Source organism: Monodon monoceros, unplaced genomic scaffold (genome assembly GCF_005190385.1).
Source record: "Monodon monoceros isolate NGI ecotype Baffin Bay Population unplaced genomic scaffold, NGI_Narwhal_1 Super_Scaffold_1, whole genome shotgun sequence".
NCBI classification, from domain to species: Eukaryota; Metazoa; Chordata; class Mammalia; order Artiodactyla; family Monodontidae; genus Monodon; species Monodon monoceros.
The window spans coordinates 69,179,614-69,196,670 of NW_021703765.1; the positions used below are offsets into that span (position 1 = coordinate 69,179,614).

Sequence of the window (17,057 nt, forward strand, 5' to 3'; positions counted from 1 at the left end):
CTTAAGTTCATGTTTAGAGAAATCCTAGACTGCCATCAACACGTACAGGAGCCCAATACACACCCAGAGCATCATTTCCCACAATCTTAATTTCAAGCATCACTTCTTATTATATGTGGGAATTTGGTTTTTCTTTGCCTTTAAACAAAAGCAGCACCTCATTGTAAAACTATTTCAAAGTTGCCAAGACACTGAAGTTGTAGGATCTCTTTTCCAGGGCAGAGTCCTGTACTAGGATCAATGGGTTCACCATGTACTCAGGTCCCCAATGTTTTTGTCCTTCAAGGTTGCACTTCTAAAGGTGAGACAAACACCGCAGTACCAGCAATCTCCTGGGGGCCGGGGGGTGGTCAGGAAACTGACCACAATGAAAAGTAGATGCAGTGCTCCTGGAGAGCAAAGATGGCACCCAGCAGACACTCAGTCTATAGACAATCAAACTACATGTGCATAATCAAAGAACAGTGAAGACCTCGTACTATACGAACAATGAAATATCTGTAAAAATGTAAAACTTACGATCCGTATTCAAACATTCATTATTATACTAAAATTATAAGGAAATAGATATCCAGAGGGCAATCAGCCCTTTAATGCAGGCAGAAATGCAGGTTTTCTGACAACGTGGAACATAGTTCTATTTTCTAAAAGCCTAGGTAGTAAGTAGTCAAGGGACAGGGTCTTAGGAAGAAAAGAAAGGTGGGTGTCACCTGACACTTCGGGGCTCCGGGCTAGGCCCTGCCATCACAGCGGATCCTTCTAAGAGCTCCCAAGACACAGAACTGTCTACAGGAGCCACAGACCACTTTTCTTTGCTGGGCTCAGCCTTGCCCTTGGAGGAAAAGCAGCCACGAGTAAAAAGGCATCTACTTCCCAAAGTTACATGTTGGCACTAAGGAGGGAAAAAAAAGGAACAACAGTGTTTCCTTTGCTGAATTTTGGGTAGCAAACCACTTTTTTTTTTTTTACATCTTTATTGGAGTATAATTGCTTTACAATGGTGTGTTAGTTTCTGCTGTATAACAAAGTGAATCAGCTATACATATACATATATCCCCATATCCCCTCCCTCTTGCCCTCCCACCCTCCCTATCCCACCCCTCTAGGTGGACACAAAGCACTGAGCTGATCTCCCTGTGATATGCGGCTGCTTCCCACTAGCTATCTATTTTACATCTGGTAGTATATATAAGTCCATGCCACTCTCTCACTTTGTCCCAGCTTACCCTTCCCCCTCCCCGTGTCCTCAAGTCCATTCTCTATGTCTGTATCTTTATCCTGCCCCTAAGTTCTTCAGAACCATTTAGAAAATCACTTTTGTATAGAGCCCCTCACGTTACAGATAGAGATATGGGAGAGCATAAGGACAGAGTGACATATCCATGTCTCACCACAAGTCGGTGACCAAGACAGGATTGAACCCCTGGCTCCAGACCCATGTTCCTTCCTCGATGCCACACTGACCCTAAGGGCTCAATACACACACTTTAATACACAAAAATCCCAGAGTACGTGTGAACCCGTCGATTATAAAAGTCGATAACCCCAAGTACTGACCTTATTTCCAATGGGTGTCACTGGGCTTAGTTTATGCCAATGTCACCTCTTCCAACACAAATTAATATTTAAGGAGTAGAGCCACACAGGATGTATTATAAGCCTGGGAAAAAGACAGACCCTCGAGGCTCCTCCAAAAACCAATGTTTCGTTCAAACATGATAATTTCTGAAGCAACTTATTCTGTCCCAATTCCTATACAGCTGGTTGAAGAACAAAATAATAAAACCTATTTATTAGGTATTGGTCACTTAATGCAACTGAAAATCAAAGCATAAGATCCAGTTAGCTTAGGACCTGCACACAGGGCTCCCTTAAACAGTATAAATGTAACTCTAAGTTTCCCACGGTTTGTGAAAGCAAAGGTGGGCTCACAGAGCCTTTTGTGAATGTGGGACTTGAAGAGAACTGTCTGAACTTGGAGGAAGATTAGCCATTCAAAAGTTTATTTGGGGCTTCTTAATTGGCTTATTCTCCTTCTTTGAAGCAAAAAGTCATAAATTTATCCCTCTTGAACTCAAAAGAGATCACGGTACTTCAGTGCCTGACCTTGGTTGACAAGCTGAGGTGTCTTCTCAGCTGGCTGCCATAAGACCCACAACTGAAAAGTCAAGTTTCCAAATGCTCCTTGCTCTTGGTGAACAAATCGACTAGAAAGTCGTGGAGATCAAACGCGACTGGCATTAAACTCCAACCCCCACTCCCAAATCAGGTAAGTACAGCTACAATAGTGTAATGTATTGTTCATCACTGAAACAACAATCTCCTCCACAAAAGCAAAAGTATCTGAGTAGAAAATTTAATTTCAATTTAATGAAAAGATTCTCCTTTAGACATGATTAACAACTTCGCCAATAAGAAAGTACGTTTGGAAACATATGTCAGATTTGTTCCCCAAAGGCATCCATCTCCTCTGTAGTGAGATGGTTCTATTGTGTAATATCACATCAATCCAGCCACTGAGATACAAATCAGATGTTAAAATAAAACAAGTTAGTCATGAGCATCTGAGAGAATGAAAAGTACAAGAGAATTGGAAGTTTTCCCAGCAAGAGTTTTCCTAAGGAAAAAACACCAAAATACAATACTTTGACAGAAATTCATGTTACTGTAACCACTTTCAGAATCACATGGTCCATTATGATGAGACATGCCTCTACTAGGCATGGCTCAGACTCAGGGAGACCCACTGTTCCCAGCAGAGTGGAAACAGCTGTAACATGACCCAACATCTGCATCCTTATCATTAGGGCTCAGGACTCACCAAACTTATTTTCCTCCTAAAAGCTAATCAGAAAATGACTCTTTCCAAGCTCTCTCTTCATGGTGTTTCCCACCCCCCATTATTTGCAGTTCTGGGATTTCCTGTTAAAGCTAGTACAGACTTTCATCTACAATTTTCAAGAACAGGCAGAAAATTACAAATCTCCAATCTTCTCCCCTATACTGGAGAGGGCTCTCTGGAAGGATAAAGTCAGGAGAAGGGAGAACTAGGAAGCCCAGCGGGTTCAAACTCACACAGAACCACTTTCAACACAGAGCCTTTATTTCCACCGCTTGTTAACGCTGTTTAGATCCTATGCTGAAACCTACTACTGTCCAGACTTGAAATCTGCATTGTTCGCGGACATTTTCTTGAGCCCTCATCCCATTTACCATTCAAAACCAAAAACAAAGCAAAACCAAAAAGTCTCAGTCCTCATGACCTCACACACAAAAAAGATTCCCTTATGATCTTATCAATTTCTGCCCATTTAAAAACATAACTGTTTCTAAAATTGCACTTTGGGGAAAAACTTTTATGAAACGTGGATGATTATGAACCAAATCATAAAATTCCTGTGCCTGTCCATGCTCACAGCATCATTATAAGAATCTTTTTCATCCGTAGAGGGCACACCCAGAACAGAATTTGCCATTCTGTTTAATGATTCTCTGTCAGAGAAAAACTGATGTGGTTATTAGTAAAGCGTGTGGAACTTAAGCTCAATTACATCCAAGTCTAATGTTCCTAGAAATCACACAATGCTTAGTGACTATCAATCTCCAAAATCAATCTATTACAGACTAAACAGAGATTACCAGAGGGTGTCTCACAGGATGGAAAGTCAGATGACTTACCTTGTGCAAAGGGAGTACAAGGAACGCTCCTCCCCCACTCGCTTCTATGATTATGGCAACGAATCTGGGATTGACAGCACAAAAGGAACTATCCCAGGTCACTCGAGAAACCCGGATATCATCGTAACACTGGTCATTTTTCACCGCTTGTCCAAATACATGGCGAAACTTGCTCTGTCGTACCACTCGCCTCATCGTGTCTGTGGGAGAACAAAAAGTACATTAAAATCATGCCCCTTAGTGAAAGCTTTACTTTTACAAATGAAAAGCTGAAAAATAACAGAATGGTATGGCATTTTGTCTGCTCTCCTAAAATGTAGCCAAATGGCAAATCCAAATTTCCTTTAGCAGCACGTAGCCAGAGAAAACTGCAAAATGTGTCAGGACAAGCATGACAAAGAAATGAAAAATTCCTAACTCAAGATCCAGAAACAGCTCAACAGTTTTAATTTCAAGAGAAAGATCAAGGTAAAGAATGAAGGAAAGTAGCAGGATACAAAATTAATGCACAGAAATCTCTGGCATTCCTATACACTAATGATGAAAAATCTGAAAGTGAAATCAAGAAAACACTCCCATTTACCATTGCAACAAAAAGAATAAAATATCTAGGAATAAACCTACCTAAGGAGACAAAAGACCTGTATGCAGAAAATTATAAGACACTGATGAAAGAAATTAAAGATGATACAAATAGATGGAGAGATATACCATGTTCTTGGATTGGAAGAATCAACATTGTGAAAATGACTGTACTACCCAAAGCAATCTACAGATTCAATGCAATCCCTATCAAACTACCACTGGCATTTTTCACAGAACTAGAACAAAAAATTTCACAATTTGTATGGAAACACAAAAGACCCCGAATAGCCAAAGCAATCTTGAAAACGAAAAACGGAGCTGGAGGAATCAGGCTCCCTGACTTCAGACTATACTACAAAGCTACAGTAATCAAGACAGTATGGTACTGGCACAAAAACAGAAAGATAGATCAGTGGAACAGGATAGAAAGCCCAGAGATAAACCCAGGCACATATGGTCACCTTATCTTTGATAAAGGAGGCAGGAATGTGGAGAAAGGACAGCCTCTTCAATAAGTGGTGCTGGGAAAACTGGACAGGTACATGTAAAAGTATAAGATTAGATCACTCCCTAACACCATACACAAAAATAAGCTCAAAATGGATTAAAGACCTAAATGTAAGGCCAGAAACTATCAAACTCTTAGAGGAAAACATAGGCAGAACACTCTATGACATAAATCACAGCAAGATCCTTTTTGACCCACCTCCTAGAGAAATGGAAATAAAAACAAAAATAAACAAATGGGACCTAATGAAGCTTCAAAGCTTTTGCACAGCAAAGGAAACCATAAACACGACCAAAAGACAACCCTCAGAATGGGAGAAAATATTTGCAAATGAAGCAACTGACAAAGGATTAATCTCCAAAATTTATAAGCAGCTCATGCAGCTCAATAACAAAAAAACAAACAACCCAATCCAAAAGTGGGCAGAAGACCTAAATAGACATTTCTCCAAAGAAGATATACAGACTGCCAACAAACACATGAAAGAATGCTCAACATCATTAATCATTAGAGAAATGCAAATCAAAACTACAATGAGATATCATCTCACACCAGTCAGAATGGCCATCATCAAAAAATCTACAAACAATAAATGCTGGAGAGGGTGTGGAGAAAAGGGAACACTCCTGCACTGCTGGTGGGAATGTGAATTGGTACAGCCACTATGGAGAACAGTATGGAGGTTCCTTAAAAAACTACAAATAGAACTACCATATGACCCAGCAATCCCACTACTGGGCATATACCCTGAGAAAAACATAATTCAAAAGGAGTCATGTACCAAAATGTTCATTGCAGCTCTATTTACGATAGCCCGGAGATGGAGACAACCTAAGTGCCCATCATCGGATGAATGGTTAAAGAAGATGTGGCAGATATATACAATGGAATATTACTCAGCCATAAAAAGAAACGAAATTGAGCTATTTGTAATGAGGTGGATAGACCTAGAGTCTGTCATACAGAGTGAAGTAAGTCAGAAGGAGAAAGACAAATACCGTATGTTAACACATATATATGGAATTAAAGGGAAAAAAATGTCATGAAGAACCTAGGAGTAAGACAGGAATAAGGACACAGACCTACTGGAGAACGGACTTGAGGATATGGGGAGGGGGAGGGGTGAGCTGTGACAAAGCAAGGAAGAGGCATGGACATATATATACACTATCAAGCGTGGGGTAGATAGCTAGTGGGAAGCAGCCGCATAGCACAGGGATATCATCTCGGTGCTCTGTGACCGCCTGGAGGGGTGGGATGGGGAGGGAGGGTGGGAGGGAGGGAGACGCAAGAGGGAAGAGATATGGGAACATATGTATATGTATAACTGATTCACTTTGTTATAAAGCAGAAACTAACACACCATTGTAAAGCAATTATACTCCAATAAAGATGTAAAAAAAAAAAAAAAGAATGAAGGGAAATTAGCCTTTCAGAGTTGGGTGGGAATGGAAAGACAATCCACTCTAACCCACCCTCCCCTTTTACAGATAAGGAAACTCCAAAGTGAAGTTATCTGATAGATCTGAAACTGAGGAATCCTTCCTCCCCCAAATTATGATATTGTGGCTTTTTCCTCAGTCTGCCAAGGCAATTTTTCCATTTTTCAGCTTTTTCTCCAGACATCAGCACTCTGGTCTGAGAGCGGAGACTGCTCACGAGTGTTTCCACAAGACCAACTACATGCAGTGGAGAATTCAGCACAAGCAAACCACCCTTGCCTTCAAGAGGCTTCCAACACAGGCAGGACAATCAGAGCAACTCGGAACCAAACTCCTGGTGCTGACTGCTACCAGAAGTCTGACTGCTACCATGGGGCAAAAGCCACGTCTTGGGAAAGAGTAGCAAAAATTTTAATGGAAAGTAGAGACGAGGATGACAAGAGGTCTAACGCTAGCACACTGGACCTCTTAAGACAGCAAGAAGCGAAAAGCAAGGGGATGGGCTAAGAGGCTGTGATGGTGAACCGGGCCTGAGAAAGGCCTGGAGTGATCCCGGCAGCGGCAGTGAGACAGAGGAACAGAAAAACTCAGGGAGCGTAATGGAAACCAGGATGTCAGAGCTGATCACTCACCACAGCCACTTCCCAAGTAAACCAGAGGGCCTAGGGGACAGGAAGTGACACCAAGCTGGTGTTCCCAGGCTTCCTCATGGGTCATTTTGGACCCCAACTTCCACTGGGTTGTCCAACTGACATGTGCGCTGACAGCGTTCAGGCTTTAGGATCAGAAGCCCCACCTGCCTGAGGTCTCCTGGGCTGCACCACAGTGTCCTTTTCCCATCTGCTAATGCCAGGACATTCTGTTCATGCAGGCTAGGGAGGAAGGAGCCACGAGAAAACACAAGTGGAGATGGAACACAGTCAAACCTTCACAGCTCAGCTGAAAACAAGTGCCCCTGATCCCCAAGGACAGGAGGGCTAACTAACACCTGTCCACTCATGCCAAATGGGACACATGTGGGGCTGCTGCTAATTCCTCCCCTTGAATTCCCTTCCTCGTGGCTCTGGGCCCACTGCTAAGCACAAAAGGAGAGAAGTTAGTTTTGCCAGTCTCCTTCTACCCTTTCAAGGCATGTGCAGAAGCAGCCTCTCTCCAAGCCTAGGGCGTGTGGCTGGGCTGAGGTGACAAAGCCTTGGCAGGCTGGTGAGCAGGCGTGTTCCTCAGCCCAGCTGCTGCCACACCTTCCCAGCTGACCACCAGGACCCGAGGCTGAGAGCACCTGGTGGAGGAGATGGCAAATGACTTGCTTCCACTTGGCCGGGGTCCTCCATGTGTGAAACAGTATGAATACTTCTCAAACTAGAGGAGATAAGACAGCTTCCACGAGGTGGTGAAAACCAAAAGAAAAGCACATCCACACAAAAGCCAATGTACAGCCAGCTGGTCTCAGGATCCATTTCCCTACCCGACCATCTGCACAAGTGAGCAGAAGCCAGAATCCCTGCCATTACCTTCCAGCAAGTGTTTCAAAAGTAAAGTTAACAAAGAAGAAGGGAGAATTACACCATATGCCAAAGAGTTGATATCCTTCATATATGAAGTTTTTATAGATTCCAAACATGAAAATCCCAGTAGGAAATTACACAAAGTACATGAAGAGGTAATCTACAAAAGAAACACAAATGGCATTTTACCTCCACTCCTTCCTGAAATCCTAACAAAATGACAGGAAAGGAATAAAAGCTGGTATAAACACCAAAGGACAAGCGAAAGAACACTGGAAAGGAGCCTACAAGAGAGCAAATGTGACCGCAAAACCGTGGAAGAGGAAAGCTGTCAGGCAAGTGTAACTGACAGAAGTGAGTGTTCTCCACTCAGCTGAGGTCTCAGGAGGAGCGGCTCACAGAAGGACACCAGGCCCACCGTGAAACCGCCGAGCACTCAGAAGGGAAACAGATGTGGGAGAGGAGCTGCAGGGAAAACTGACCAAAAGCCTAATTAGGAGCAGCTAGACACCCAGCTCTGCTCCTGAGTGCTGCACCGTCAGGGGCCACCCCTCACCCGCCCCAGAAGCCACAGGGCAGGCCCTGGACAGAACAACACCAGCACAGGTGAGCACGGGTACCAGCAGGTACCACACAGACGACCTGGTCCTGTACAGGGGAGCCTCCAGCCCTGTGTTCTGGAAGCTCCCAGAAGGCTGGCTGCCTGGCTGAGATAGCACCCCCCCTGCCCCACAGGAAGTCAGCCCTCACCACCCTCTGTGAGGTCCGCCACCCACCCAGCCCCGCTACCCACACAGGCACTGGGTCAGTTTTCTGGGGCCCACTAATCAATGTGAACGGACATTTGAGGAAGCCCTTCAACCTGAAAAATGGAGACAATCTTTCCTCTCCACTCAAATAGGCCAAGATACCATCTAATCTCACCAACAATATGAATATTAACATAAATATGGAAAGTGCTTTGAATGTCTTCACTGAAAGACATCACACAAATCTGCCAGCTGGCTGACACACCTTTAAAAGTCATTTCTGTATTACACAGAGTGACGTATGTTACATAAATTTTCATCTAACTACACGAAGTCAGAATGATAGGTTCTTTTGCTACAACCATGGAGGACAGTTAGCTACAGAGCAGAGAGAGTGAGAAAAGCCGGGGCTCCCGGAGTGCTGTGCTGTCTGGGCCAGGCCGTTCACATCCAAGGTCGAATCTGATCTGGGCTCAGCTGCCCACATGTGGCACAGCTGCTTTTGCTGCGCACAGTAGAGAAAGGCAATTAAGAGGGCAGGCTCCAGAGTCAGGCAACCTTGTGAGTGAGAAGCACAGCTGTACCATTTACTTCCTGGCCGTGGTTCAGTAGGGCAAAGTCATAATCTCCTTAAGTGTCAGATTCTCTATCTGGAAATGGGTACATTACATATAAAGTTAAAGTGATCATTAAATGAGCACTTGCTAATGGGACTATAGCAGGAGATGATTTCGTTAAAGCACCCTGTCTGGTTAAAAACACATAACTAAATACACAATAAATGTCAGCTATTGTTATCATCCGTAATCCAGATTCAAATCCCAGCTCTGCCACTAACCTTTACGAGCCTCCGTTTCCTCATCTATAAAATGAAGGGGATGATACCCATCATAAGAATTAAAAACAACATCTGACAACCCAGGTCCAGATGGCTTCACTGCTGAAGTCTATCAAATATTTAGAGAATTAATACCAGTTCTTCACCAATTTTTACAAAGAATAGACAGGAACAAATTTCCAAACAAATTTTATGAGGCCAGTATTACTCTGATACCAAAATCAGACAAAGACATCACAAGAAAACTAGACTAATATCTTTTATAAATATAGACACAAAAATCCCCAACAAAATACTAGCAGACCAAATCTAGCAACACATGAAAAGGATTATACACCATGACCAAGTGGGACTTATCCCACAATGCAAGGTTGGTGTGACATCTGAAAATCAATTAATGTAACATGTATCAATCAGATAAAAACCAAAAATCACATGATCGTCTCGCAGAAATCTGACAAAATCAGAACAAGGACAGACATGTAGGCCAACGGAATAGAACTGAAAGCGCAGAAATAAATTCATACATCTTTGGTCAAGCGATTTCGACAAGGGTACCAAAACCATTCAATGAGGGGAAAAATAAGTCTTTTCAACAAATGGTGCTGGGACCATTGAATAGCCACATACAGAAGAAGCTGGACCCTGACCTCACATCATATAAAATAATTAACTCAAAATTGATCAAAGATATAACTATAAGGGCTTAAAACTTTAAAACTCTTGGGAGAAAACATAGGAATAAATCTTCATGACCTTGGATCTGGCAAAGGATTCTTAGATATGACAGCAAAAGCACAAGCAACAAAATAAAAAGTGTACAAAATGGACCTCATCAAAATTAAAAACCTCTGTGCTTCAAAGTCACCAACAAGAAAGTGAAAAGACAACCCACAGAATGGGAGAAAATTTTTGTAAATCATATATCTGATAAGGCACTTGTATCTAGAATATATAAAAAATTCCTACAACTCGATAATAAAAAGACAAATAATCCAATTTAAAAATGAGCAAAGTACTTGAATAGATATCTTTCCAAAAAAGATACATAAACATCCAATAAGCACATGAAAAGGTGCTGGACATCTTTAGCCATTGGGGAAATGTAAATCAAAACCACAATAAAATACCACTTCACACCCACTAGGATGGCTAATATCAGGCCAGAGAATAACAAGTATGGATGAGGATGCAGAGAAATCAGAACCCTCATACACTGGTAGCGGGAATGTAAAATGGTGCAGCTGCTTTGGAAAGCAGTCTGGTAGTTCTGAAACGATTAAACAGAGTTATGATGTGACCCTGAAATTCCACAACTAAGAATATACCCAAAAGAAATGAAAACAGGTATTCACACAAATACTTGTACAGGAATTTTCATAGCAGCGTATTCAGAGCAGCCAAAGGGTGAAAACAACCCATGTGTTGGATATCCACTGGATGAACGGAAAAACAAAATGTGATATATCCACACAATGGGATGTTATTTGGAAATTAAAAAGAAAAAAAGTCGGGGACTTCCCTGGAGGTCCAGTGGCTAAGACTCTGAGCTCCCAGTGCAGGGGGCCCGGGTTCGATCCCTGGTCAGGGAACTAGATCCCACATGCATGCTGCAACTAAGAGTTCGCACGCCACAACTAAAGATTCCGCATGCCGCAACTAAAGAACCTGCATGACGCAACTAAGACCCAGCGCAGCCTAAATAAATAAGTAAATATTTTAAAAATAAAATAAAATAAAGTACTTACTAATACATGCTACAACTTGGATAAACCTTGAAAATATTACGCTAAGAAGCCAATTACAAAAGTCTACATATTATGATTTCTATTCACACAAAAGCCCAGAATAGGCAAACCTAGAGACACAGAAAGTAAATTAGCAGTTGCTTGGAGGGGAGGAAGCGGTACTGCAGAATAGCAGGTTACAGCTAAAGAGCACAGGGCTTCTTTCCCAAGTGATGGAAATATTCTGTAATTTGTGGTGATAGTTGCACATATTTGTGAACATATTAAAAAGCACTGATGTACACTTCAAGTAGGGTGAGTTGTATGATATGTGAATTATACCTCAATAAAGCTGTTCTTTAAAAACCTGCAAAGTACCTAGCATAGAATCTGAAGCATAGTAATAAGCACTGTCCCATAAATGTCAACAATTGTTATTTAAGAGACTGCTAATAGGTTTCCCTACCCAAAGGGAGAAAACCCAAATCAATTTCCTACTGATTATGAGCCAAAAGTATGATTTTCACGTTAATGAACTAGTATCAGTTATCAAGGAACCTTTACAAAATTTTATGTTCTCCCACCTCAGCATGCTGTTTACTACAAAAAAAAAACCCTCTTCTCAAGAAAGAGGCCTGCATTATCAAATGGTATTAGTGTTTCACCAATTTTTTAAACGCTTGGCTATAAATTTCCAAATGTCATATCATCAAACTTAGGCGTTCTTTTATTAAATATCTTGTTCCAAATTATAAACTAGAGTGTCCCCAAAACTAAAGCATTTTATAAAGAAATCTAATTTTCAGTTACATTAAAAGGAGTAAGTGAAAGAATCCTGAACTAATACATAGACACAAAGTCCAAGGATAGAGTACATTCAATTTTGTGGGGGTGGGGGGTGGCACACCCCAAGGCATGCATAACTTCCCCCACCAGGGATAGAACCCATGCCCCCTGCAGTGGAAACCCGGAGTCTTAACCACTGGACCACCAGGGAAGTTCTCAATTTTAAATGTCTTGTCAGAGTTCAACGTTGGAGAGGTTGCCTGCTCATTAGGTCTTTCAAGTACAAATTCTTCAAACTGCATAGGGCCTTTTCTTAGCAATTATCACAGTAATAAAGGATCCTCGTAGTAATAAGGAGGGAGACAATGTAGCAATAAGTCATTCATTAAGCAAATGAAAGAAATGTTTACAAATTTCAAAATAAACTGATTTTAGAGAAAATGCAACGTGGTTTTTAATTTCCACAAAATGTTGGGAATTACAAACCTTACCCAAGGCCTTATAATAGGCCTGCCCAAATTTCCAATAAGACTGGGACTATTCTAGAATGGTTTTCATTATAATAAAAACTGAGGTGTCTTTGAAAGACAATGTGAGAGCAGGTTGAGAGCACAGGCCCAACTCTGAAATGCTCTCTCTAAGATGTGGTTGAAACCTCAGTTTTAGAAACAAAGACACATGTCTCCTCTGCCCAAGTTTCTAGATGATACTGAAGGCCAAGCAAGAGTTAAGTCTTGATTGTCCAGCAGCCATCGTAGTAAACCTCTTTTTAATTTATCTATCTTTTTTATAGTCACCATGCTGTACATTACATCTTATAACTGGAAGTTTGTACCTTTAGACCCCTTCACCCATTTCATCCACCCCCCTAATCCACCACCTCTGGCAACCACCAAACTGTGCTGTCTCCATGAGTTTGGGTTTTGTTTTGGTTTTGTTTTCATTTTTAAGATTCAACATGTTAAGTGATATAGAGCAGCAGTCCCCAACCTTTTCTGGCGCCAGGAACCGGTTTCATGGAAAACAATTTTTCCACGGACCGAGGCGAGATGGCGTGGCGGGGATGGCTCAGGCGGTAATGTGAGCCATGGGGAGCAGCAGATGAAGCTTCACTCGCTCGCCCACCACTCACCTCCTGCTGTGTGGCCTGATTCCTAACAGGCTGTGGACCCCTGATATATTGAAATGTTATTTGTCTTTCGCTATCTGACTTACTTCACTTAGGATAATGCCCTCAATATCCACCCATGTTGTCACAAATGGCAGGATTTCCTTCTTTTTGATGGCTGAATAATATTCCATCATACCACATTTTCCCATCCATTTATCTGTTAATGGACACTTAGGTTGTTTCCACTATCTTGGCTATTGTAAATAATACTGCAGTGAACACAGGGGTGCAGATATCTTTTCAAGACAGTGATTTAGTTTCCTTTGGATAAATACCCAGAAGTGGAATTGCTGGATCATATGGTAGCTCTATTTTTAATTTTTTGAGGAACCTCCATACCATTTTCCATAGTGGCTGCACCAATTTTACATTCCCACATAAATTTCTAATGGGTAGATAATATATTCTTGTTTTCAGCTCCAAATAAAGAAAATCTAAAAGCTGACTACCAAGATCCACAATACTTAGCAGCTCATCTAAGGAAACAAAAATGATTAAAATTTTCTTTACATGTTGGGTAAACATCTTAACCAAGAACAAGCTGTAAAAATAAGGTCCATGGTTTAAGGACTTATTTTATAAGCATCAGAGTAAAGTTTGATGAAAATCATTCTCAGAAGAAAATTTCCATCTTACAGTCAGTTGATCATCCTCAACCTCCAGGGGAGTGTGAAGGCATGCTTCTTATGGTACTGCCTAGTCAAGTTACAGAGAAAATTTATTTCACAGGCCATACAAGAAATGTGTTGGGTGTTGGGAGGGAAAAATGTAAACAAGACAGGGTGTTTACAATACTGTAATGGCACCAAATAAAATATACTCAAAACACCTAAATAAATGTTACTACCTTTTCTCTATTCTCTCTGTCTACTTCCATCAATCTCATAAAAAATGACGACAATTTTGACATTTTCCTGTTTAAAGATTCCAGCAGATGCACTTCTATGGTTTGTATGAAAGGAAACACATCCTGCTAGGAACACATACAGGAAAACCCCTACTAGCAGCAAGATCCTGCTCAGCACATTAGCTGAGACCATTCCAGAGCGTCAATTACTCAAGGACTCAGAAGGCTGAGCACGTCCCCTAGCCAGCAGCAACCACAGGAGACTCCAGAATGTCCCAATAGGGAAAGAACACATTCCCTCTAAGTTGATGCTTTTCTGGCCCTTTTTAATGTGGGAGAGATCGGACACGTTATTTAATAGAAAGTGGCAAGCAGGACAGCAGAGGAGGAAACAAATGTCCCGAAATCAGTTATTTAAATGGCAATGCCAACAGTTAAAAATTCTTTGTAAGAAGTTAGAACGGTAATATGTAAGCCTACGTAGAAGACACATTCACAAGAAAGCAGACACCGAAAGCAAATACGGGAGGTGCTCTGATTAAATACAAAAATTCAACGTTCATCATTTTTGGATATGAGACGGCTGTGCTTTTTTTTGAATGTCCTTAAACAAAATTCATCAGTGACACTTGAAGAGTTCACCTAACAAATCATTTGTACTGCATCCAGTTCCTTAGTTAACAGATTCATATACGAGATACTCAAGAAAAATACGCCTAATTTACCTACTTTAATAGAAGTTGTTTTACGAAGGAAGAAAACAGACCGCATGCAACAATTTGCTTTATATAAAGCAGAGCAGAAAGTCAGATAGATACACAACATTCCTCATACACAGCAGCTAAGGCTGAAAGGTTTGCACTCCACTTAAGACAACTGACTGCAAGTATGGAACAGCCCTTATGTTGGTTCAATTTATCATGACACCAAGAATGGCGAAAGTAAAGGGTGAAAATTCACGCTCATTATAGCCTTCCAAACGCTTTCATCCCATTATCCACCCAGGTACTAGGTTAAAATGCCAAGAAGGAGGCGTACCGACTCTAAGTGCACTTTGTTTCGACTCAAGAACCCATTATCATTTTGGTTTTTAAACGTTTCTTGGAATGAAAAGACAAAGAAATGCAAGTCGGATTTACCAAGAAACATCCAGGCTGGGTCCTCACAGAAGCCTGGAGTAAAAAGGGTCACCAGTTCCGGACTTTCATTTTCAGCCCAGAGACACTGTGTGACTCGCCCAAAGATAAAGGACTTCGGAGAGAGACACGATGACCTCGAACCACAAAGTACGGAGCAATTCAACTTTTCACCCCCTGAACTTTCATACTTTTTCAGTGATAAACTCCACACACACATACAGTTTGGCTTTCCCACGTCAGCCAGTGATGCCTCTCAGAACCGCTCCATGGGGTGCTGCCTCCACAGCTCACAGTTCCACCTGGCCTGTTGGTGCCGTTTTTAAATAGGAAACTGCGCTTGGCTCACACTTTATACAATACACAAACTGGCTGTTCGCATTCAAATATGCTGAGACCAACGAGAGAGCGCATTAGCTGTGCCAAAGGAAACCAGTCTTTGCTTCTGACTGAAAACCCTCAGGCTTAGGCCAGAGGGCTCTGTGCTCAACTGTCCAAGAGCCTGAACCGACATGCCTAAAAGGCTGGAATCAACACATCAAGAACAAGTTCTAAAAGGTAAGGTGCAACGGACAGGTTTTTACTCTTTTTAAAGCTTTCTAAGAAAAGGACTCGACTTTCACACTTTACAATTCTGTACTCATTTTAGGAACTGGTTACAAAAAGAAGTGGGGGCTGCCTGCCATCAACACAGGCGCTCCCCGCTCCCCAATGACAGAGTGAGACGTGCAGCTCTGAGAGTGACTGCTGAAAACTCAGTCTGACAAGAGACCAAACGAGCTATGTACGTACATCAAATCACCGCGAGGCCCACTTTAAATATCTTACAATTCGGTGTGTCAACTACACTCAGTAAGGCTGAAATTTAAAAAAAAAGAAATGAGCGTGACATGGAGAGCAAAATAGCAACAGATAAAAGATCCTAAATACAGAAACCCCAAATCCTCAAATCCACTCTCTCACACTTGTATTAAAGAGAGACGCCTTTACAACTAAAAGATGCCCGAAAAGGGCCTGGAACTCCCTTAAAATAAAGAAGAATGACACGACATGAATTTTACAGTTACTAACACATGAGATTACAAGGTTGTAGGGGTCATCTCTAGCTCTTCAATGACAGAATTTTTTTTTACTACATTATCAAAGGAAGAGCAGATTTTTCAGAACATAATGTGTCAGGATGACATGTTTACAATCCCTCTATCTCCCAGTTTTCTGCTTATCACCAGCATCTTTATAAACACACCCACTATACCCCTCCCTGGAGCTTTAAGAAAGGACTGCTGAAGAAACCCCCATCAGAGACAGCAGCAGGCGTTGCCTGCCCAGACAACGCAGTGGAACTGAGTAGAATCCTCTGAGCTGCTAGCATCTCCCTAAAGTGCCCCACAGGAGATCAGGCTCGGAAGCTGGACTCTGCCTCTCTCTTCAAAGAGCCAAATTAATCCCAAGAGCTCTCATCCCAACTGCAGAACTTTTACCACCATGACTGGCCCAGCACTCTCACTTAAAAATTAATGACGAATGTGTTTCAAAATACTCTTTCTATACTGATGACCTACTTTTCTTATCAACAACTGGGGGAAAGCACACTGTGTACGACTGTTCAAACTTGCTAAGTCTGTTTCCACTACTTAGTCAGATGGAGTTTCTCTTGGAATAAAATTTTCATAATTCTTTGGCAATATACTTATACCAGGAAATGAAATTACTGGACTCCAAGATCGTTTTGTGGTGTTTTTTTTAAGGCATTTTTTTAAGGCATTTTTATGAAGACCCTCATAAGGCTAGCCATAGCAAAAGTAGCAATGTCAAAAAAAACAGAGTAATCTCATTCAACTGAAGAATTTCTGTCTTCCCTTTTTAATACCCTATACCCTGGGCAAGCAGTGATTAAATAAACATACTCCTGACCATATTTCAAGGGGAGGTAAGAGTAGGAATAACTCTGGCCTGGATGCAAGACTAGCTTATCCTGACACAGTCACCTAACCACTAAATCATTTTAGTCCTATGGTTGGTTGTTTCTTCATCTATAAAATAGGAGAACTAAAATAAATTATTTCTAGGGTCCTATTATTAATA

At 41.6% G+C, this 17,057-nt stretch overlaps 1 protein-coding gene across 2 annotated transcripts in view; it reads right to left on the reverse strand.

The window, feature by feature from the left end:
• The window catches only part of CORO1C (coronin 1C), an 83,313-nt gene that overhangs the window by 49,263 nt on the left and 16,993 nt on the right, over positions 1–17,057 (reverse strand). For both annotated transcript variants that reach the window (XM_029224618.1, XM_029224612.1), the window contains exon 2: positions 3,679–3,878. In XM_029224618.1, coding sequence (XP_029080451.1) covers positions 3,679–3,873 — 195 coding nt within the window. In that variant the 5' untranslated portion in view covers positions 3,874–3,878. The remainder of the gene's footprint in view (positions 1–3,678; positions 3,879–17,057) is intronic.